Source organism: Cryphonectria parasitica (genome assembly GCF_011745365.1).
Source record: "Cryphonectria parasitica EP155 unplaced genomic scaffold M406scaffold_5, whole genome shotgun sequence".
NCBI classification, from domain to species: Eukaryota; Fungi; Ascomycota; class Sordariomycetes; order Diaporthales; family Cryphonectriaceae; genus Cryphonectria; species Cryphonectria parasitica.
In genome coordinates, this window is record NW_024468913.1 from 3,095,756 (window position 1) to 3,117,121 (window position 21,366).

The following is a 21,366-nucleotide window of genomic DNA, read 5'->3' on the forward strand; positions in this document are numbered from 1 at the left end:
ATCTCAAGTACTTGTCAAATGAAAGACGTTGTTGCTTAATCTCGTGTGTGTGCGCGCGTAATTTAATAATGTATTGTTCATCATTCGCTCAATGATTAAAATTCAACATGAGGCTGAAGAAAAATAGAAAGAAGAAAGCATAGAACGAAGGGGCCCAGTATATACCCGTCTGCGTTGTCCACATTGTTTTGTTTCATTCAGTAGCTGCTACGATCTCCCAAGGGGCGGGTCCAAGCTTCAACAGCCGGGCCTTCATCCAATCCCCTCTTGTCAACTACACGCAGGTGGTATTCTCCAGGCTGCCCCCTTCTTTGAAAAGCACATGAACTCCCGCAACTCTGATTCCACAAAATCTAATCCGCAGCACCGAAGAGAAGGAAGAGGTAGATCGCCATGGGCAGTTTAGTACTCGGCATCGTCGGCTTCCACCTCGAACGAGTCGGCCGCGACCTCCTCGTAGTCCTTCTCGAGGGCAGCCAGATCCTCACGAGCCTCGCTGAACTCGCCCTCCTCCATACCCTCACCGACGTACCAGTGGACGAAGGCGCGCTTGCTGTACATGAGATCGAACTTGTTGTCGAGCCGGGACCACGCCTCGGCAATGGCGGTGGTGTTGGACAGCATAGACACGGATCGGTCGACGGAAGCCAGACCGCCGTCGGCCGGGGTGGCGGCAGGGACAGCCACGGGCTTCTGGTAGTTGATACCGATCTTGAATCCAGTAGGGCACCACTCGACCAGGTTGAAGGACGCCTTGGCCTTGAGAGCCGCAACAGCGGCGTTGCAGTCGCGAGGGACAACATCGCCGCGGTACAGCAGGGCAACGGCCATGTACTTGCCATTGCGAGGATCGCACACCACCATCTGGTTATTGGGCTCGAAGCCTAAGGCAGGTGTCAGTTCGCATCTCTCTTTCTCTCTCTCTCTCACACACACACACACAGTCTTGGGAGTCCGCAAGGAGGTGGGCAAGACTTACACTGGAAGGTCAGGTCGTGGACCTTGAAGCTCTCGTGAGAGCTCTTGCTGGCCGAGATGACCGGAGCATAGCTGATCAGAGGATAGTGGATACGAGGGTAGGGCACAAGGTTGGTCTGGAACTCGTTCAGGTCGACGTTGAGCGCACCATCGAAACGCAGGGAGGAGGTGATGGAGCTGACGACCTGAGCAATCAGGCGGTTGAGATGCTCGTAGCTCGGGCGACCAATGTCCAGGTTGCGACGGCAAATATCATAGACGGCCTCGTTGTCCACAAGGAACGTACAGTCCGAGTTCTCGATCGTGCTGTGGGTCGACAGGACGGCGTTGTAGGGCTCAACGACGGCAGTCGAGACACGAGGGGCCGGGTAGACGGCGAATTCCAGCTTGCACTTCTTGCCGTAGTCGGCGGACAGGCGCTCCAGGAGGAGGGCACCAAAACCAGAGCCGGTACCACCACCGAAGGAGTGGAAGATCAAGAAACCCTGCAGACAGCTGCAGTTATCTACCAACAACTCCTGTCAGCGCCGGCCCTCCCAGATGCCCTTAAAAAAAAAACACCAAAAAGAACCCATTGATTTCTCTCAGTCGGTTCCTACTACTCACCAGCAACACGTCGGATGCGGTCAATGACATTGTCAACCATCTCCTTGCCGATGGTGTAGTGACCACGGGCGTAGTTGTTAGCAGCATCCTCCTTGCCGCTGATGAGGAGCTCGGGGTGGAAAAGCTGGCGGTAGCCACCGGTGCGGATCTCGTCGATAGGAGAGGGGTCGAGATCGACGAAGAGGGACCGTGGCACGTATTTGCCACCGCTGGTCTCGGTGAAAAAGGTCTCATAGGAACCTGGGTCACCGATATCCTTGACGTTGGGGTCAGGACGACCGTCAGGGCCGAGACCGTGCTCGAGGAGGTAACTAGAAACGCAGAGTGTCAGCCCTGAGCAGCCAGGCGTATGTTTGGTGGTTGGGGCAGCGGAACATACAGCTCCCAGGCACTGTTACCAAGCTGGGTACCAGCCTGGCCCAGGTGGAGGTGGAGGACCTATCATGACATGGTCAATATCTCGATCCGAAGCAGAGGCCGTTAATCTAATCCTGCATTGTGGTAGAAATTGTGCGTAGGGGTTAGGTGGTTGCCGGTGATGCACTAGGCGGCAACGATGTCGAGATATTCATAGCACCTCGTGATGGCAAAGGGCTGGGGAAGCTAGACTACGAATCGCATCTGGTCTCCCTCCCGCTCCCGCTCTCTCTTGTGTCCACGCCCAACGGCCTCGCCGAGAAGCTGCTCCGTATGGAGGTCGAGGTGAAAGAAGGCCGCCCGCCAAGGATGATCTTGGATGACTTGCTCGCGATGGTGGCCAGTAGGCGACCAAACCGTCCCGCATGTTGTGGGAAATAGGGGGCCGTTGTTGACCTCGGGAGCGGGGCGAGGGCCGGTTTGTTTGGATCGAGACAGATCGAGACAAGCGCAAGGGGGGGAGCTCAGGAGATTCTTTTGTTTACTGGGCGCAACTCACCTCTCCGTGCATGTTTGCGGTCTGAAGAGGATATGGGGTGAGGAGCAAGAAAACAGAAGGGGAAAAAACAGCAGCTGTCTGCGCGACACGCAATTGGGTCGTGGGCAATCGTGACTGCGTGTCGAAGGGGTTGTTGATAGAGGAGGACGAAATGGGTTATTTGCTTGGATAGGATGTGGGCGGGTAGGGGAAGGGAGCTCTGGCTCATGGGGGGGGGGGTTGCGCTGGCAAAGCTGAGTGTCAGGGGTAAAACGAGGCCAGGGGTTCTGTTTCCCCCCTCCGAGTGCGGGGCAGCACTACCGCACATGTACCTCAGCAGCTGGTTGTAGGCCACGTTCTGGCGCGGAATGGCAATGGCCACACCGCTTATGAGCATTGCGTCCGCTCATTGGATGACAGCTACCGCAGAGGATCCCCAGCACTCAACCGCGGCGGCTTCCACTCGTCCTGGGGAGGTCGCCAAGCCCAATAGCGCCGTCACCACGAGCCATCAAAGAAGTGCCAGTCAGGGTTTGGTTGCTGTGGCAGATTCGAGCACCGCCGAAAGATTGCCGTTGTAGATGGAATGTGTTATATCTTGATGATGAAGCCGCCATTGGCAGAAATCTTACTAGGCAGTGTCTCTGCTGCATTCCCAGTATTGTTCGTGTGTGTTCTTGGCGATGAGTCCCTCATCCGACACATGTTTTGATGTTTAGCGGCGTTGCACAGAGTGCAGATCCCCTCCAAGCCTGCACGGCCTGACTCGACATCAAAGTTCAGAAACGACCTGTATGCCATCAAAGGACACTACATGAACACAAGGCCATGCAATATCTACGGACTCTAGTGTAGAGTCTACTGTAGTTGCCCCTAGATTGTTCTATTTGTTTTATTCATTGCCCGAGGTGTGATGAGAGACACATGTACCCACTAGGAAAGTAATTGCAATTCAGCGTGTATGAGCAGCGTCAAGACGAACACAAGTAGTGCTTGATAGGTAATCGGGCGGCTGTCCATGGGAGCTTTCATCAACATGATGCAACGAGAGCCACAAAATCTACAGAGCCCTCGCACTGCTGGTTCTTGTCATCATCATGAAACGCGGCACATGAGGATCTGTGCTGCGCTTCGGCTGTAAGCATCCATTCTGCCGGGTGCAGCATCAGCGTGTAAGACGCTTAATCACCCACATTCTGGGGTCCAGCCTAGGTCACCGGGTAACGTCATACGGGGGTACCAGATTCACGGACTTGTCAAGTAAAAGAACTCAAAAGAGAGTGAGGGGGATATGTGTTTGGAAAAGGGCCCTCGTCCAAAGACCTAGGCCAAGTCCATTCCTAATACTCCTAACTGATGTGTAAAACAAACCCCAACCCCCCCCCCCCCCATTCGCCTGCTGTCGGTCAACCACGGAAAACATCATCCACTTTTCACGACGTGGAAGGGTCTGTCCCTCGCACAAGCTCTGTGCGGCTCCCAAATGACTCATCTTGCACATGTATCGTCAAGCAGGTAGGTATCCATCGTCTCCTCATCAAGTATTATTAAAGCCGCCCGGGGTATCGGTGGGCTGGCCATCGTGGGAAAATAGTATGCATGAGCACACCACAAACAATTCGGCCATTACAATTCGGGTCGAGAGTGCAGGTGCCATGCCGTGTCTAATCTCTGTACAAGAAGCAGAAAGGCTTTCGAAGTCCAAATGGCCGATCATGATCTGGCCAGGTCGAGCGCAGCCCCTGCCTCAGAGCATGTAGGCAAGCAGGCCAAAAGCGGCGGCGGCGGCACCGGTACCGACCATCTGGATGTTGGTAGGGACAGCGCCGGCAGTGGAGGTCGAGGACGCGGCAGCAGTCGAGGAGCCGGAGGCAGAGCTTCCACTGGCACTAGCAGTGCCGGAGGAGGCAGCAGAGCTGGTGGTAGACGAACTGGTGGTCGCGTCGGAAGGGTCAAGGGTACCGCAGTGGTCCGCGATGGAAGTGGTGCAGTTGGCCTGCGCCTGCTGGTCGTTCTCGTACTCGGTGATACAGTCGCTGTAGGCTTGCTCGCAGACAAACTGGTACGCGGCTGGTCAGCGGGCAGGGAACAAAAGAGAGACGAGTTAGAGATGCGCTTCAACTTACATAATCGATGGTCTCGGTGTAGTACTGCAGGCCGGGCTCGCTGCCGTTCTGGCAGGTGCAGTAGTAGTCGAGAGTGGTCTGTGTAGCAGCGTCAGTCAATAGTGCGGCCCGGGTAGATCGGACATGTCATAGACAGCCATTGGACGTACGTAGTCACAGGTGTTTCCGATGGGGTCGTTGGCGCAGAGCTCGCTGCAGGTGTTCTCCTGGGCTATGCACCAGGTGTCTGTTCATCCAGGGTGAGTAGCTGATCATAACTCGAGGGAAATGGAAAGGAATGTGCCATGGAGCATCCCCGGGAAGGGAAGAAGGAGATGAAGAGGCAGGAAATGGATCGCTGGACTTACTTCGCTCAGTATCGGTGATCTCGCTGACATTGATGGTGAACTCGGTCGAGTTCTGGGCGGCGACCATGGTGAGCGCAGAAAGCGCGATGAATGCGGTGACGGAGTGCATCGTGACTGTGGACGTGGATGGATGGATGTTACGGGATATTGAGGTTGATTGTTGTTTCTTTTGGCTGGTGTCTGTTTGCTGAAACAGGTTCGAAGACGAGATGAATCAAACGCCAAAGTGTATGACTGTTTGGTAAATGGAGTTGATGTACGGATGGGAGGAAGGCAGATATTTGTTTGTTGTGGAGGAGTAGAAAGGGAAGCAAGAAACGGAGAAAGATAAAGGGCGAGGGTGGGATGTTATCCACGTCACCAAAAGATTAAAAGGCGAGCTTGCAAGACCTCTCTCAGGAAGGAAGAAAGGAGCAACAGGTCATTCACACGGCAATGGAGGGCAGTAGTCAAGAATTTATTCCTCGAGAAGGCCGGGGGGCCGACCTGCCAAAGTTTACTATGTACACAACAACACAAGACCAAGACAAGCAGACCAAGGCCGGGACAACAGAAGAGAAGGGCAGGACCGGAGGGAGAAGGTCACCGAAACCTCACGATAGCGGATGGACGGGGCTAGACAGGGGTACTGGGATACAATGCCCAGGGATACAGGGGCCTGGGTGCCTGTCTCGCTGCAGGTCGAGAGCTCCAGACGGAAGACCTGGGGACGGGAATTGATATCTCTCATTGGTCCAGACCGGCACGCACGGCTCTACAGGCCTGGTGCGTGACCAGGGGGGCCTAGGCGATGCCGCTACTTGCCAGGCCCAGGTGGGGGGGGGGGAGGTTTCCCATGATGCTCCATAGAGGCTCTGGTCCCCCATGATGCCGACGACGGCGGACCTGCGCGACTGTCACCTTTTTTTGTAAATCCCATGATGTATGGTACTATGATACGTAGACAGGGCAAGAGCGTTCAGGGGAGAGGGGGCAAAGGGGGGGGGGGGCGCAGGTTTGAGGAAGGACCAAGATGGCATTGGCATGGCATGGCATTGGTCTTGGATTGCAACGATTATGGGACGGTACTACGGTAGCACCGACCGGGTACAAGATTGGGATGGGAGAAAGGCGGTCATGGCATCACAGCGCAGACAGAGGTGGAATGATGCATTCTGTTTCATGTGCGACTATCAATCCCATCTTTTGCTTTGATTATCCGCCAGAGCGAATTGCTATTCCCTGTCATCTTTTTTCTGTCACCCTCTCAAGCATGCTATAGTAGTACCTGCTTACTCCATCCGGAATAAGCCTCCTCACTCGATATTCAACGCGTAGTAACATTAATGATGGGCGGCATGCCTGCATGGAGTCGTAATCACCGAGCCATCGCCAAGTGGTCCGCACCGCATAGAGAAAGAGAGGTAGCGCGCGAGGAAGAGAGCGAGGGGGAAGAAGGGGAAGGGGAGGAGAAGGAAGAAAAAAAAACCGACCAAATTGGGGGCATGGGACATGCTCGGCGACAGGGGCCACACGGGCCAATTTACTTATCACTCACGTCTCAGATGATACCAGGCATGGCGCCAGACGCCTCTAATTGATTGCATTTTTATTTGGCCTATCTAGAGAGTTCGATGAGTGTCGTGAGGACTCGGATTTTGCGGCTTGGCCTTGAACTTTGGGAAGGGGTCTCGGTCCTTGGCCCTATCCTCACCAGCCTTTTTTAGCCTGCGACATCTCTACCATCAACATCTTTTCCACGTCGCCTCATCCCGACACGAAAGAGAGCTTGCATATCGAGGCGGGTTATTGCAAGCTAGCACTAGCGGCAGTCCGCGTCTGCAGTGGTGCGGTGCAGTGCATGCATGTATGCATGGGTGGGCTGCCCTTGTCAGCATCCGCTCTCCACCCAGCCATCCATCCATGCACGCGGTCAAGTTCCTCACCCGGCCACTGGAAAAAAAAAAATTGGGAGAGTCGGCCATCTTGCCGAGGCCGTTGGGGGAGGGATCAACAGAAGCGAAAAGGCCCCATACTAAGTAGTACGCTCGGAATGTACCCGACAGGGATCTGCATACGGCTCTAACCGCTTCCTCGGTGCGGCTTAGCTGTTTCCTTGCCGTCCTTCTCCTAAACGGATTTAAGAGGGCTGGGAAAGTGCGACAACGCAAACCGGAATTCACAACATCATGGAAAGAGACGGTAAACGAACCAAGGAAAAAAGAAGAGAAAAATGGTAGAAAAACAAGTACGATCGATCCTTTTGGGACAAAGATCTGTCGACCTTCTCCCAATTGGGCTGCATCCCGACTCCCGCGCCCACGGCAGAATCTGCCGAAGCATCTCGTCGTCGTCAGCGCGATCCACCGTTGCTGCGACGGGCTTACCGATGCAGTGGTGTGTATTGGACAACGTGTGTGCCTCACTCACTGCCGAATTACCCAGTCGTCTCGTATGCAGGGAGGGAGAACGAGGCTGACATGTCTGTTCAGCTGAAAAATTGGGTGGCGACGTCAACAACGTTGGGCATAAAGTACACATTACATAGCCACACGCAATACTATGGTATGTACTATGGTAGTGATGATGTACGGTTATTAACTGGGTACCCTCTTATGGCTCGTCCGTGGGGGAGAACCTAGTTTCCCCGACATGCCATTTTTCTCCGAGCATGCAAAATGGCTCACTCTCAATATGCATGTGCGGCGGCCCTCTTGGCAAGTCGTGCAGCGATCTCCCTTGAAGCCGCCTCTACAAGACTGCTAGTTCCATATGATCGTGGTGAATAGCATCAATACAACCTCTCCCGAGAAGAATATGGACGAGTGCTCCTGCCTGATGCCCTGAATCAATTTCTCTTCCCGACTTGGAACGTAGCTCTCTCAACGTGCCTACATCGTACTTCTGGGCAGTCAGTCTCTCTTGTCAGATGGACGAGTGAGATCTGGCTGTCACTTCATAACCCACATGCCATCGCCAGATCTTCACTTATACTGCACAGATTACATAACTAAGTGGACAAGCCAGTTGCTCATCGTTCACGGCTCAACGAGACCCGGCGCTCTCTCTCTCTCTTCATCAGACCCGCTGGACAACATCCGGGAAGCCGGCTGGCCCGTGCCGTCTTAACTTCCCCTACCTCTAGTCGTCAGCTCATACCCCCCCCCCTGGGAGCTCGTCGGAGCCCACCGCTGCTCTCGACGCCTCCCTCGTCATCATGACCATCATCCCATACCAGCTCAGCCACCTCAGCCCGAAGAGAAAACTACCGTAACTGTGTTTCATCCCAACGCCATCCGCCGCCCTGTGCACCTCAACAAGAGTCTAACCCCGTTGAACGGACTTACCCACGGCCTTCCCCTAAATTTAACATCTCTAGGGCAGCTCACCATATCCACATATCTCGAGGCATCGCAGTTTGAGCTTCCGTGGCATGTATGTCCTTCAAGTGGTCGGCTTCCTGCTTGTACCTCCAATCGGTTTCGTGGGGATTTCTTTCAAGAAGTTTACAGCCCGCCAAGACATCAGAGGCACCAGGCACATGAGTGGATGAGAGGTCCACCAATGTGTATTTCACCTGAAAACTCTGTTGAACTGATGACGCCTCTTCTTTTACTGAGGTCTTTGTGCTGCGCAACGTTCCCAGGAGGATGAAAATCATTTATTATCTTCTTTTGAGAGCCTGTGGGAATCAACAAGGGCAGTGGGTGGCCCATTCTCGCAAATGGCCCAACAGCTGCTTATAGAGACGTCTCTCTGACCAATAGCGCTCAACTGGCTACCCTTTTTCTTCTTCTTCTAATGTGGTTAGGTATCTTGCTTCCCGTTCACGGTACCCGCATATCTCTTGTTTGACTCCGAGATACCAGAGTCAGGTGAGATAGCCTGTGCTACAGCTGCTAGTCGAGCGAGCACCCACCGTCAAAAATGTCCTGTTGGCAGTAAATCTGCCCAACATCAGAGCCGGTCTAGCTTGAGCATCATGAACGCCACTAATAAGCGTATCCGTTGCCGGAACCTCCAGGTCGCTGCGGCGATTGAGATTGCTGCTGCTGCTGTTGCTGCTGCTGCTGCTTCTTCCGGAACCTCGCCTCGATTCCATTATCACACTCGACACCCACACCGTTGATTCTCTTCACCATGTCTGCGGTACGATGATAAAGATCTGCGAAGACACCGTCCTTCTCGAGTTGGTCTACGGTCCATTGAGCCTCGTCACCTGGAACCATATTTTCATTCTCCTTCAAGGCCTCTTCAAGTCCGACAGAGAAGATGGAGGCCTCGTACCACTGTAAGATCAAGCCTGTCTTAGGTTGATCTTCTGTGAGGGAATCGTTGCCCGTGAGGCACGTGACTGTACAATAGTTGCCTCGGCGGTCGATGGGTTTCGTGGGCAGCATGCGGGTGACATCCAGGAAGGTTTTGCCGTCCTGGTGTTGCAGGCGGCAAACCTGCCGAACCCTGGCTTTGTTGATGACGATGGGTGCATGTTGGGCTGCAACTGGACCCTCATCAAATTTGTACTGGAAGTCCAGGTCCCACGAGGTCACTCTGAGACTGTTGAGCAGCGCTTGAGTGAATGCTGCCCAGTGCGCTTTGGAATCGATGGAGTGATCTCGTGAGAGGCGTACCTTGAAGTCCCAGTGCTGGGCGAGGCAGTGAACCGAAACCTCACCGCACGTATTGTCCAGTTCGCATACATTCCAAGTGCAGTCTTCGGCATTAATCTCGAGAATTTTTCCCGGGTTCACTTTCTCAAAATTTTCCTGTCCTTGGGCAACCGCGCCTGTGAAGTGAAAATCGAGGAAAGTGCTTCTGGAAACCTCTTTCCACATTTTCTCGTTCGTTCCTGTTATCGTCATCGAGGCGAGGAAATCGACATCGTTTCCCCAGTACGAAAGCGCCTTCGTGAAGAAGTGAGGCTGGGAGTCCAGAGAACTGCGAAGTTTCTCGGCGTCCCATCCATGGGCTGGCTCGAACTGCTTATTTCGCGCCTGGCCACTGGGCGGCACTCTTCGCAAGTAGAACCTGCCTAGCTCGGCACGCAGGCTGACCATGCCGGACTTTCGCTTGAGAGGTTGTAACATCTCCTTTACAGAAGTAACGAACCTTCCGGTCTCTCCATCAAGCTCGGTCGCTATACCAACTCGCTCGATTATTCCAACCTGAGGAAGAGAGTCAGGCTTCGGCACAAGTATGGTTCGTCTCGAGGGCTGCAATGCCCGCTGTAGGTTCGAGCCAGGGTCGTGCAGGATATAATCAGGCTGATCGAGCAGCGAAGGTGCTGCGGTAGTGGTCGATGTTGACACGCTCGTGCCGAGAGAGATTAAAGGGCCGTTTTCGGCTGCGAGGTCGCCATGCGGCATTAGGGCATCCTCTTGGATATTGATGAAAGGGATTGATATTTCCTCCTGGAGGTCTATGAGACAAACTTGAGCATGTTGATCTGGCTCGTTGTGGGATGAAAAGTGATCTCGCACACCTGCCCCAGGCTCGACAGCGGCTGAACCCAAGGGAACAGTCCTAGCGAATGAAGCAGTGTTAAAAGTTGTCGCTTGTGTAATCGGCTCAGATATATCAATGAGCCAGTCGTGGATATCGCTGGGAGCTTGATGCCGAGTAGGAAGACACGTAGCGATGTTGTGGCCCTCGAAGAGCTGAGCCTGGCGTTGGGGCTGCCGCCCGGCGAACACGTTGCGAGCCCTGGGCCCGAAGAGCGACCAGAGTTGATTCGAGTGCACTGATTTGTACGGATCATCTTGGCAGATCCGAAGACAGCATACAATGCCGGTAAAGTAATGGTCGATATGCCCAAATGTCCAGAAGTCGAGGATCGTCGAACGTCTCATCTGAGGATGAATATCCATGATATTGCGGATGTCCACGGTCCAGCAAAAGACCGACTCAACAAAGAAGACATGAGAGACAGACTTGCCCTTATTGGCGAGGTAATCTTGCAAAAGCGCAGTCATTCTACTCTTGGCAACATCTGCTGCGTGACCGGATGAGGCACCGATAAAGATAACTTTCTGATCGTGATCGAAGACCATCTCGACACCAGATGCCTCCTCGATGGCTTTCTGTTCCGGTTCCGAGATGAAACAAGTCTGGAAGGTTTGAGAGGTGGACTGAAGGTCTTGCCAGGCAACGACATGGGAAAACTTATGGAGTTCCTTTGGAACCTCGAGTGACATGTATCGGTTTTCCTCATGAGCGCTCGCAGCGCGGCCAGATGTGGAGGGAGGTGGCAGAATCGGATTCAGTGGCGCGACGAGCGGATGATCATCACTCAGCAGCGCTTCGCCAGAGACCGGGTCCCGCTCCAATTTGATCTCGACCTCGATCTGGTTTAGAAAGCTTCGGAACCGCTTTTGGATGACTGCCTGGTCATTCCTGTGGCAACGGATCGCGAAGCAGCCGAGCATCCCATCATAGGAGTATGAGGCAGCAACCTTCTATGGGTCAGCTTTTGGACATCTCTGGTTAAGGGACAATGTAACTTGAGGATGTTCAAAGGTTATGAAGATCAGTGGATGGAGTATGGATGTAATGACATGGGAAAGCAGCTGGGCTCACCAGGTTGAGATTCTCCAACTCGTTGATGACCTTGGCAGCGCCGCTCTCTGTCCAAGACCACATACTGGCCAGGAAGAAATCAACATACTCAGTGCTCCCATCAGCAGCTGCAGTGCGAGCTGTGGTCCGAGCTGACATGCTCATATGCGGCTCCATCTGAGTGGGCAGCTCTGAGGCCATGGTGGATGGAGAGTGTCCTACAACTTTTGCATGGCAAGGTCAGCAGCTGAAGTTTCTGACAAAAAAGGAAGCCGAACTTGTTGGGGTTTGCTGGAGGGAGGGACTGACACGTCAAGAAATAGAAGAGGGGGGAAGGAGAAGAGGTGTGTGTGTGTGTGTGTGTGTGTGTAGAGGGAGGAGGACACGCGTTGACCTCTGTATAGAGGCTGCCAACGCGTTGCCAATGTTGCTGATACAGTGTCCAGAGGGAGGATAATGGGGAGCAGTCAGACAAAGCCTGAATCTTCTGCGTGCAGGCTTTGAAAGGGAGAAGACATTGGAGAGAGTTGATATCAATACAAAGCTTTTTGTTCGTTACGATCCTACCGATGAAGTTATGGATCCTACAGATGAAGTTATGGAGACTTACCGGACTTGGACGATTGGCAGCTTTATTCACTTGTGAACGTCAACAACAGAGGATCTCCAGGCTTATTTGGAAGGGACAGAGGGGAGAGGGCAGAAAGCGTAATGTTGAAGAGAAAGGGGGAGACGGAGTGGAAGGAGGAAGGCACGCTAGGTAAGTACTTGGGTACTTAGAAGGAGGGTGAGATTTTATGGTTAGTATGTTATTCGGCAACCTACCTCATTTACTGGGCCTGGCATCAAACTTTGAAAGTGGAATGTCTGCTGCCTGTGGAAGTCTCTGGCAAACACAGTTTAGGGAATAATTATGTCGTTGTTTGTTGAGTCTGCTCCTTGGTACATGGATGGCCCTTCACATCAACGAGCAGTCTCAAGAGGGTGGATGGGTGGCACCTCTTATAAAAGGCTCTCCAATAGGGGAAGCAACCCGAGATATTCTCAAGCCTTGAGCCAGAGAGTATAGGGAACAATAGGGTCAAGTGACCTGGGTGGCTCTCAGCAATCATCATTCATGGAAAACATTGAAGGGTATGGCAAGCTGGGTTGCAACAATGGAAACAAATATTTGACTGAGTCCTGCTGTTCTAGTCTCATCTGTGCCTTTCTGTCCTTCCATACTAGCTGTTGTTCTACCCATTGTCATCGTCAATAGGAGACTAGTCTGAGCTGGATGTACATCTAAGAATGTCACCAGTGACTCCAAGACAGGCAGGTATTGAGATTAGAGACCTCACATGGGTGGTTTGATGCGGCCCTCTAATTTCTAGGTTTCCCCCATTGTCCCATGAAAAATTTTTATCCCTCTGAAATCAACCCTCCCTCGGATGAATGACCTGTGACTCCATGGAACTCCGCTTAGATGTGGTGGCCTGGTCCAAGATGCTCAAGGCCATGCAGGTGAATCGAAGTATCCAGATCACAAGCCAGGTTTCATAGCCCAGAATGCTTCCGCTTGATTAATGAGATCGTAAAGAATGAAGTGGTATCGAGAATATGATGGTATCGAAAAAGAGTTGTTGAAGGAGATGTGTGCGTGTATGTGTGTGGCACTGTCTATGGGCTTGAATGCTCGGGGTATCTCCATCTTGATGCTGAAAAGCGACGAGGCAATGATGGTCCTGACACAATGGATTCGGCATCAGAAGGAAGGTCAAGAAAAACAGCTTCAGCCAGAAACTCGTCGCAAGTGATCTGTTAGGTTATGGCAAGTAGCTGCCGGGTAAGGCAGAGGAGCAGGTTTGTTGTGCTTATTTGGCCCAGGCGACCTGGCTCTTGACGTTCAGGGCCCATTTGAGCTTGTCTACCACCTCTTTTGCCTCAGCCAGCATCTGTTGTTGTTGGGCCTCCCTCTCAGTTGCGCTTGACTTGATGTGTGAAAGAGCGTGTTCTTGCTCTCTCTTGTAAGCCTCGAACTGTCGCCACAGAGCCTCCTTTTGCTGAAGTAGTTCCTTGATATTTCCGTCCTGTTGGTCACAGAGGTCTCGCAAAGTCGAGATCTTTTCGTCGTCCTTCCTCCGCTCGTCAAGAAGGTCGGCTATCTCCTTGCCCATCTTTGTCATGGCACGCTTGACCTCTTCGCCCTGGTCCTTCCAGTGGCTGCTGATGGCGTTGTAACGCCCTTCCATCAACGCCGAGTGTGTCGTGGCTTCCTCTACTTTGCGTGTCGATTCGTCCCGCGTCTTCTCCATCTCGTCCTTCCACGTCCGCTCCTTGGTTTGGGCATCTGTCGTCCTTTTCTTCTCGAGGTCTACCGCCGCCTGCAGGCTCTCTACCTGGCGCTCTTTCCGGGCCAGAAGGGTCTTGGTCACGTTCGCCTCCAGCAGTCGACTCTCGTAGTCGGCAATCATCCTCTCCATCTTGTCCTGTAACAGCTTGGCTTCCCGCCTGGACTCTTCCGAGCTCAGCTTTTCAATCTGGAGGTCTCGTTTTAATGCCTCGTTCTCAGAGATAAGACGATTCATCACACGGCCTGTCTTTCCCAGGCCAGCCTTGCCCGCCGAGGCGTCGGGCCCATCTTCTTGTGTGTCTCCCATCTTGGCTGCCGACCGCTCCGTGCCCCCAATACTGCTTTGCCTTTGTGGTATATCGATGGGTCTGTCGTGGGTCGCAGGTTGTGACGGCGCGTTGGGGCTCAAGGACCGCTCTCGAATGTCGCCGTTCAGGTTGCGGAGGTATTGTGCAGACACCTTGGGTCGTAAGCGGCCTGCTGGTATCCGGTCTGCACCGTTCTGGTCCGAGGAACGTTTTTCGAGGGGCGGCGACATGATGCTCGCCTGGCTATTGGGGGAACTGGACAGCACAGAATCTGAGCGGCCGTTGGTGAGCGAAGGCGAAGCCTCCAAGGAGGTGTTGGCCGAGAATATGGGACCGTCGTCAAAGCTGTTCACGGGTCGTATTGAGGCCATCCGTTTAGGGGTGAGGCCATTGGAGCCGTTGGGTTGTGATGTGGCAGGACGATCGGTCAGGACGGGCAGGTGTAATTTGGCATCTAGCGTAGCCATGCTGTTTGGACCGGCATTCCTGGCGTTGGTGATTCCAGGGGAAGCTGAACTCAGGCTCGGCCTTGGTGACCTGGCTGAGTCTTCGGAGGCGCGGGATGCGTTGGATTCGGCAGTTCCAGGACGGCTGGATGATTCTTTGCTGCGTGTCAGCTTATTAGACTTTGGGGAGAACATGAGTTTCCGCATGATGGGCAAGGTTTCTTTTTTGGTTTGACAGAAGTTGTTCCTGTCTTGCCCTGCCAGCCTGGTCCTGGAAACATGAAGATGGTAAGGTCAACAGATCCAGGGGGATCTACCACCAAATGACATGCAGTGGAGTCTGCGCTGGCAGGGCCGCAGGGGAGTGGGTCGTGTCCAGGTGGTCGTACATGCAAAGTAAGGCGTTTTTTTTTGAAACGTTGACGTACCACTGGGGTCCTGATGGATGGCAAATGCGATGCTGCGTAACGAGCGTCTCCTCCTCGACGTGGTAGAGAAGAGCCGTGGCATCCCTCCCGTCGCTCTGTGCCTCGAGGTGGTCTGTCGGATGAGCTTCCTTGGTTTGGGCGAGCAATGGTCAACCTCAACTGCCCCGGACCCAGTGGCGGCGCTCAGTTTCTTGGGAGCTTGTTGTGTCACACCAGAAAAGCAACCCCTGGGCTTGCAATGGTGCCAAGGTGTGCATCCGAGCTCTAAGGTGGCTTGATGGACATGTCCCAGAAATAATGGGCATAAAGAATTTCTTGTAACAATATAAATACTTGGCAGTGGTGGTCAAGATGAGAGAAAAGGATAAAAGGCTAGGGCTTGAAGAGAAGAGAAAGACGACGACGCGTACCTTTGGCTGTTGAGTCAGTAGTCCCGTATTTGCAACCTAGGCTGGAGGAAAGAGCACGTATACTTAAGAAAAGAATGCGCTACAGAACAGCCTATGTGACAGGCGCGGGATGGTACTGGGGCACCAGTGTGTTGTTTCTTTTTCTAAGTAAACCACAGCGCGTTTGGTACAGAGAGGGTACAGCAAGAAACAGGGGTCTTCCCCAGACCAGCAACAATTGCGATTTTGATAGACACACCCCCTCAATGTAACCCCCTCAGCAAAAGCATATGAACAGCCCCCTCATTTCCCTGCAACATCATGTCTTGTAATAAGTATGGTCTACTACTTGTGAGAGTATAATTTTCTTTTTTTAGGCCAGTTGGCACCATTCATGCAAACGAGCAGGAGTCCATCACCAGTCATGTAGAGGGTAATGAGCATTAAGATGAATCTGGTACGAAATCAAAATCAAATCTCATTTCATTCTTCAAATTGACTGCAGGGAAATGGGCGGCATCCTGGAAGACTAGGGTGTCTCACCTTGATGATTTCCTTAGAACTCAGAGCCTATGAAGCAGCAGCCACAATACAAATAATTCGAACTAAAAGCACTCAGCAGAGTCATAGCACATTGAAATCATGTAGTGCAAAAAGTGAACCCTTAACTAACGGGCGCGCGGCTATACGCGGTGTCTCATTCAGAAGTTTGACCAATGGGCTCGGGACGTCGGCAAAGACACCCAAGTCGAGTGTGTAGCCACAAATACTGAAAGTATGGACTGACCCTCCAGTTCGGCAGGTCATTCAAGTTCGATGGCACCATTCTGAGCGGCAACCTCAATTTGAGGCGCAGCCACAGACGAATGGGCAGGCCTGGCAAAGCTTTCGGCGTCGGCGAGGGGACCTTCAACAGCATACTCTACCTACATTAGAACCCTTCAAACAGCTCTTGGGCCCGAATCTCTCAACTAGCTGGAGCCTGCTTCAGCGCCGAGGGCGTGTTATTCATCAAATCATCTAACCGCAGCAAAGGCCTCAAGCACTTTCAGCACAAAGTGTTGTCGTGGGTAACCACTTTTCTGTGGTTCGTCTTGGAAGGATATCTGGCGAGTATAGGTAGATTCGAAGGCAGGAGATCATAAGGTCGATGTGCTGCCAATTCGGCCTTGGTCCAATAGGTTAGGTGAGCAGGCCCGAGCGACACACTAGTTGTGCTCCCACTCGCACGAACCGGGGCCCTCGGATGTAGCCGCTTGCCGCGCACAGTCGCCGTTAGTAGACGCTGTAGGGCTAGCACTAACAATTCCGCCTAGAATCTTACCGTTCTTCAGTTAAGAGGGATGATCCATGATTTTATTGCACCAAATCCGTTTCCGACTTCAAGAGACTCATTCGAGTTGGGACTCAAGACCTTTACCCCCACCATAAACTTCTCCCCTCTTTCGCTTTCCCCCCCTTATTTTGGAAAGAAAAAAATCCTAGTCCCCTGTGCATGTCGTCGGAAAGCAATCCGTGGCTCTGATCGACGCCCCAACCCCGAGACGGTCGCCGTCGATCAATTGCTTTTGATGAACCTTAAAACCTTAAGTGGTGCTTACTTTGTAGGCATCTCCTTGCCTCGCTTTCGCGTTTCGGCAGAGTATAAAGATCAAGTTACCCTCCACAAAATTCACGCCGCCAGCAGGCGTTTCCTTGAGTATTGGACTCGTCTTGGGCTCGTCTAGACTCTGCCATTCAAACTTCTGCTTTGCACCATACAGCCACTCCATAGGTCAACCGCCCGACTACTATATGCAATGTCGTCGCCTTCAGCCACGGCGCCCAGCCAGGGCGACGCGCCACAGACGAGGCAGTCTGCCATCTACAAAGTCAGCCATTCATTCCAAATCCATGCTTAGTACCTTATCATCAGTCCGTCCTTCCTCAATCGCTGACACGAATCGCAGATCATCATGACTCCTGTCATCTTCGTCTCTTTCCTTTTCTCGCTGGCGTGGGTTGAGTTCCGCTACTCACTCATGCGGTCCCACTTCCATTCATCCACACAGAGCTGGATGCCCGATTGGATTCATCACATTCTCTACCGTGAGGCTCCGTATCAATATGTACGAGCCGATCCGAAAGATCCGAGAACGCCGACGACTGAGGCAGGAGGGTCGAGGTGGTACTACCGCACCAAGCAGCGGAAGCTTTTGAAGATGGAAGTCGAGGATGCTTTCCGTATACGCGGATCGGTGCTCGTGGTGCTGGGACTGCTCGCTGTGGGTGGAACCTGGGCAGCCTGGCGCGCGGTCTGTTGGGCGTGGACTGCCCTCACCGCGAAATACAGCTGAGCGGCTACCACGTACGTGTCGACCAAGTCCAACGGCTCCGAGGCTGTATATACATTACGACTGTCGGTCTATGTCGGTCTAGATCTAGAGTACGCGATGACATGTCTTTACCAGCTGTGGATCGAGTCTATGGAACCATTCAATCCGACCTCACCTACAAATGTCCTGTTCTGGGCAACACGAGTGGGATCCTCATCAACCGCATCGTACTATGAAATGATCATTCACCGCTTCAGTTGCCTTCAATGCACTAATCACTAGGGCGTCAAATTGATTGTAGTTTGTTTGGTAAGAGGTTGGGAGACTGTCCGCTGCCCGTGGGACTTTCAAAAGACGCTGACCATCCCTCCTGCCATCGAGCAGTGGCTGCACGATGGGGCATAGAGCGAAGGCGGGGGAGACGTGAACCAGCGCATCGTGAAGACGAAATAGTAGATTCAGACAGCAATGATGTTCCAGTCTAGACAAGATAGAAGGAAATACAAATCTTTATCAAGAAAAATACCCGTGAGCTTGACCGATAAAATCTTACCTGAGGACATGCTCGTACCATCGTGCCCGTGTGTTTTGGTGCTCCTCAGTAGTCCATCGTCCCCGTACATTCCATCACGCCCTGATTCTCGGAATTTCGAATCACGCTTCTCAATGTCGTCTGACTGTTTGTCCATAGCAGCAACACCACGCGACTGAGGAGCCAAATGCTCATTCATATTCTTACTCACACTCCTTCGATACACCATCTCTATTCGAAAGAGGTCTGTAATATATGCTGAATGAAACGAAAATATCCTCATAGAAGTGCCTTGCCTAATTAAACACCTTGTGGCCCGGTACTGAGCAGCAGAGGCAAAATACGATAAGCAAAAGAGGGTTGTGTTGAGGTGGGGGGGGGGGGTTGGAGGGCATCTCCAAAAGAATGAACAAAAAAAGAGATCCTCACAAAAAAAACAAAGACACACACGCACACGTACAGGAAGGAGGGGGAAAAAGAGGAAAAGAATAGGAGAAATGGCAAAAATATCGCACTTCGACGAAGCCCAACCCATGCGACCTGTTCTGAGTCTGGCCAGGAAGGCGGTCCCGCGTGAGCTCAAACACATCCTCTTGCAACCTTTGCGAGACTCGAACAGTTGGCCTCTTCCTAACAAGTATTGCAAGCAACCTTGAAAGTTACCACTACACTATTGGGATCATGTAATGGGGGCGCGCCCATTGAAGGGTGACAGAAACTTTGCTCTCATGACCTATATAGACAAGTTGGGATGGAAAATTTGGGGGGCGCCGGCAGGCAGGCAGTTGAGGCAATTAGTCGACAAGCCGTGGGCCCAATCTCGTCCTTTCCATTGCATTCTACCTCATGCTGCATATTGCACTCGATGCTTTCCAATCACTGGTCCGTCGTCCCCTGAGAGCGCATATCCTTGACGAGAACTCCCTCAAGGCAGAGCAATGCACTCAATCTCAACATCAACGTTCTTGGGGAGCGTCTTGACAGCGACACAGCTGCGAGCAGGCTTGTGGGTGAACCACTTGGAGTATTCCTCATTCATGGCCTGCAGCCACAAATTTTCATTAGCAACCAGGATGTTTCCATGAAGGGAAGGGGCACCATTTTCATCTCGTCAACCCACCGCGAAGTTGGCCATGTCTGTGATGAAGGCATTGACCTTGACTACCTTCTCGATGCCCGAGCCGGCAGCCTCGAGGACAGCCTTGAGGTTCTTGATGCACGCAGCCGTCTTCTCCTGTATGGTGCCTTCGATCAGGTTGCCCTCTGCATCGCAGGGGATCTGGCCAGAGCAGTAGATGGCACTCGGGGTCTTAATGGCCTGGGACTGTGAGGAGGAAGGGCTTCATTAGGACGAGGCTCTTCAGGACTCAGGCTTGGTCGGGTTTCTCATACATAAGGACCAGCAGCTATGTCGCAAGTCAGTCATTTGTTGCCATGACAATCTGCGGAGGGTAATCACATACGAGGGGCAGCTTCCTTGGAAAAGACGGGCTCCATGATGACTCTAGAGGTAGATGATGCTCGGCGGATGGGGCTGGTCGAGCACAGAGGGATAGGACGGAGCGTAGCTGTCAATGATCTCACAACGGAGGATGATGAGGCAGATAAGATAGTACGTCGAACAGCGAGCATTGGACTGCACAGAAGATTCCCTTGCAAGAGTACTTAAGTAGTTTGTGAAATCGCTGCTCCGGTGGGAATATGTGTGTATGTATTTGTAAGGTTAAAGTCTGGACTTTGACTCTTTTGGGATTTGAGCTTAAGCTTTGCCCTCTGCCGCCCTCCGTATATCGGATTGCTACGTCGGAGCTCCTCCCCCTGTCAGCCCTGTGAGGATCCTTGCCGCCATGCCGCCCGGAGAGAGTACAGGGGCTTAGACCGGAGCTCACCCAGCAATTTACCAATGATTCCAAGCCCTGAAATACCTGGATTACATATAGGGTGGTACTGTTGAGCGGCAAACATCTCTTGAAAGGTCCTTTCCTTTTTTTTTTTTTTTTTTTTTTTTTGTCTTACAAAGCACGTCCGAAGAACGGCCATGATGCTTGCCATATGGTTGGAATAGGCGCCCTTGCCATGAGCACGGGGAGCGACCTTTTTGAAACCTATAGCTCTATGCACTCCTGGTTTGATTTCAGCCACGACTCGAAGATCCGCTGCGCGCAAGGGCAGCACTGGAGGGCAGCCTGTCAGTCTCAGCAGACAAGCCAAGTCCGTTCTGATAGATGATGAGCCTTCGCCACTGTCAAATGATGCCTGTTGCTTTCTGGCTTGCAGCTGTGGTCCGCTTGACGCTCGTCCGGCAGGAAAATGGTGTTCCCAATTACGACGTCTCTTGGAAAGCACACGCTGCGAGCTCAAGTCCTTGGCGCCCAAGATTTTCCATAAACATCAGCCACAGACCGTGACCCTACTCCTCTCGACAGCTTGAACTCATTCTTGTCGTTACTCATGGGCGAGCAGGTGTATAGAGCAGGGCCGGTTTTGCGAAACGCGCAATAGATGTCTCTGCTGGCAAGATAATTCTCTCCGAGGCTGCAGTGTTGTTGTATCTCCGACAAAGCAAGTTCAAAATGCAGTGTTCTTGTGTCAGATGTTATTAGAACACTACATATAACTTTCAAAGAGCCAATGCTCTGAAATGCTGAAGGCCCCGGAATAGTGGAGCAGCGAGTATTGAATATGCCTGATCGATGGATGGGAGGACGTTGACATGGTGATCGAATTCGGACTTGAGCCGCTCCGGGAATCTTGAAACCTGCAGGGAGCAGGGCCGGGATAGGTAGGTTTAGGTGCCGGCATCCGGAATGGAGCAATGCTACAATGTTACTGTTGGTCAATCGTATAAAACACCCCAGAGGCCGGTCGGTGCTACTTATTGCGGCACATCGAGCTGTTCTGTAGCTTAGTGCGTAGGTTTTTACGCAGGATTCTTCGTGCATCAGCACTTTGAAGAAGCCTCAAACAAGCCTTGCAACTTCTGTTAGCTACTGTCGCCTGTTATTGGGTGGCAGCCGACATCGGTTCTCCTCATGGGCAGGCTTGGTGCAGTGCAACTATTACTTGTCGGCTGGGGGGTGTACCAATATCGAAGTGACTCCAAGGAAGGACATCGTTAGGAGTTTCCTAA

The 21,366-nt window shown here is 52.6% G+C and overlaps 6 protein-coding genes across 6 annotated transcripts; 1 reads left to right on the top strand and 5 right to left on the bottom strand.

Moving 5' to 3' along the window:
- Positions 1-49: 49 nt before the first annotated feature.
- On the bottom strand, positions 50-2,624 carry M406DRAFT_102411 (uncharacterized protein). Its single transcript, XM_040915008.1, has 5 exons — positions 2,501-2,624; positions 1,964-2,022; positions 1,585-1,895; positions 980-1,483; positions 50-884 (listed from the first exon to the last, which is right to left on the bottom strand). The coding sequence occupies exons 1-5, from the start codon at positions 2,510-2,512 to the stop codon at positions 403-405; spliced, it is 1,368 nt and encodes a 455-aa protein (XP_040775876.1). The 5' UTR covers positions 2,513-2,624; the 3' UTR covers positions 50-402.
- Positions 2,625-3,762: 1,138 nt separating this feature from the next.
- M406DRAFT_356729 (uncharacterized protein) lies at positions 3,763-5,200 on the bottom strand. Its single transcript, XM_040923513.1, has 4 exons — positions 4,953-5,200; positions 4,755-4,831; positions 4,606-4,683; positions 3,763-4,538 (listed from the first exon to the last, which is right to left on the bottom strand). The coding sequence occupies exons 1-4, from the start codon at positions 5,059-5,061 to the stop codon at positions 4,227-4,229; spliced, it is 576 nt and encodes a 191-aa protein (XP_040775877.1). The 5' UTR covers positions 5,062-5,200; the 3' UTR covers positions 3,763-4,226.
- A 3,723-nt stretch (positions 5,201-8,923) lies between these two features.
- M406DRAFT_331234 (uncharacterized protein) lies at positions 8,924-11,687 on the bottom strand (the record flags this gene model as incomplete). Its single annotated transcript, XM_040920606.1, has 5 exons — positions 8,924-10,000; positions 10,097-10,350; positions 10,414-10,454; positions 10,563-11,383; positions 11,508-11,687. The coding sequence occupies 5 exons, from the start codon at positions 11,685-11,687 to the stop codon at positions 8,924-8,926; spliced, it is 2,373 nt and encodes a 790-aa protein (XP_040775878.1).
- A 1,652-nt stretch (positions 11,688-13,339) lies between these two features.
- Positions 13,340-14,497, bottom strand: M406DRAFT_340434 (uncharacterized protein; the record flags this gene model as incomplete). Its single annotated transcript, XM_040921555.1, has 1 exon — positions 13,340-14,497. One exon carries the CDS (start codon positions 14,495-14,497, stop codon positions 13,340-13,342), a length of 1,158 nt encoding a protein of 385 aa, XP_040775879.1.
- A 2,691-nt stretch (positions 14,498-17,188) lies between these two features.
- M406DRAFT_260517 (uncharacterized protein) lies at positions 17,189-17,725 on the top strand (the record flags this gene model as incomplete). Its single annotated transcript, XM_040917371.1, has 2 exons — positions 17,189-17,260; positions 17,339-17,725. 2 exons carry the CDS (start codon positions 17,189-17,191, stop codon positions 17,723-17,725), a joined length of 459 nt encoding a protein of 152 aa, XP_040775880.1.
- A 433-nt stretch (positions 17,726-18,158) lies between these two features.
- Positions 18,159-19,882, bottom strand: M406DRAFT_322797 (uncharacterized protein). The gene is made up of 4 exons (XM_040919693.1): positions 19,700-19,882; positions 19,629-19,642; positions 19,357-19,560; positions 18,159-19,278 (listed from the first exon to the last, which is right to left on the bottom strand). Exons 1-4 carry the CDS (start codon positions 19,731-19,733, stop codon positions 19,162-19,164), a joined length of 369 nt encoding a protein of 122 aa, XP_040775881.1. The 5' UTR covers positions 19,734-19,882; the 3' UTR covers positions 18,159-19,161.
- Positions 19,883-21,366: the final 1,484 nt, after the last annotated feature.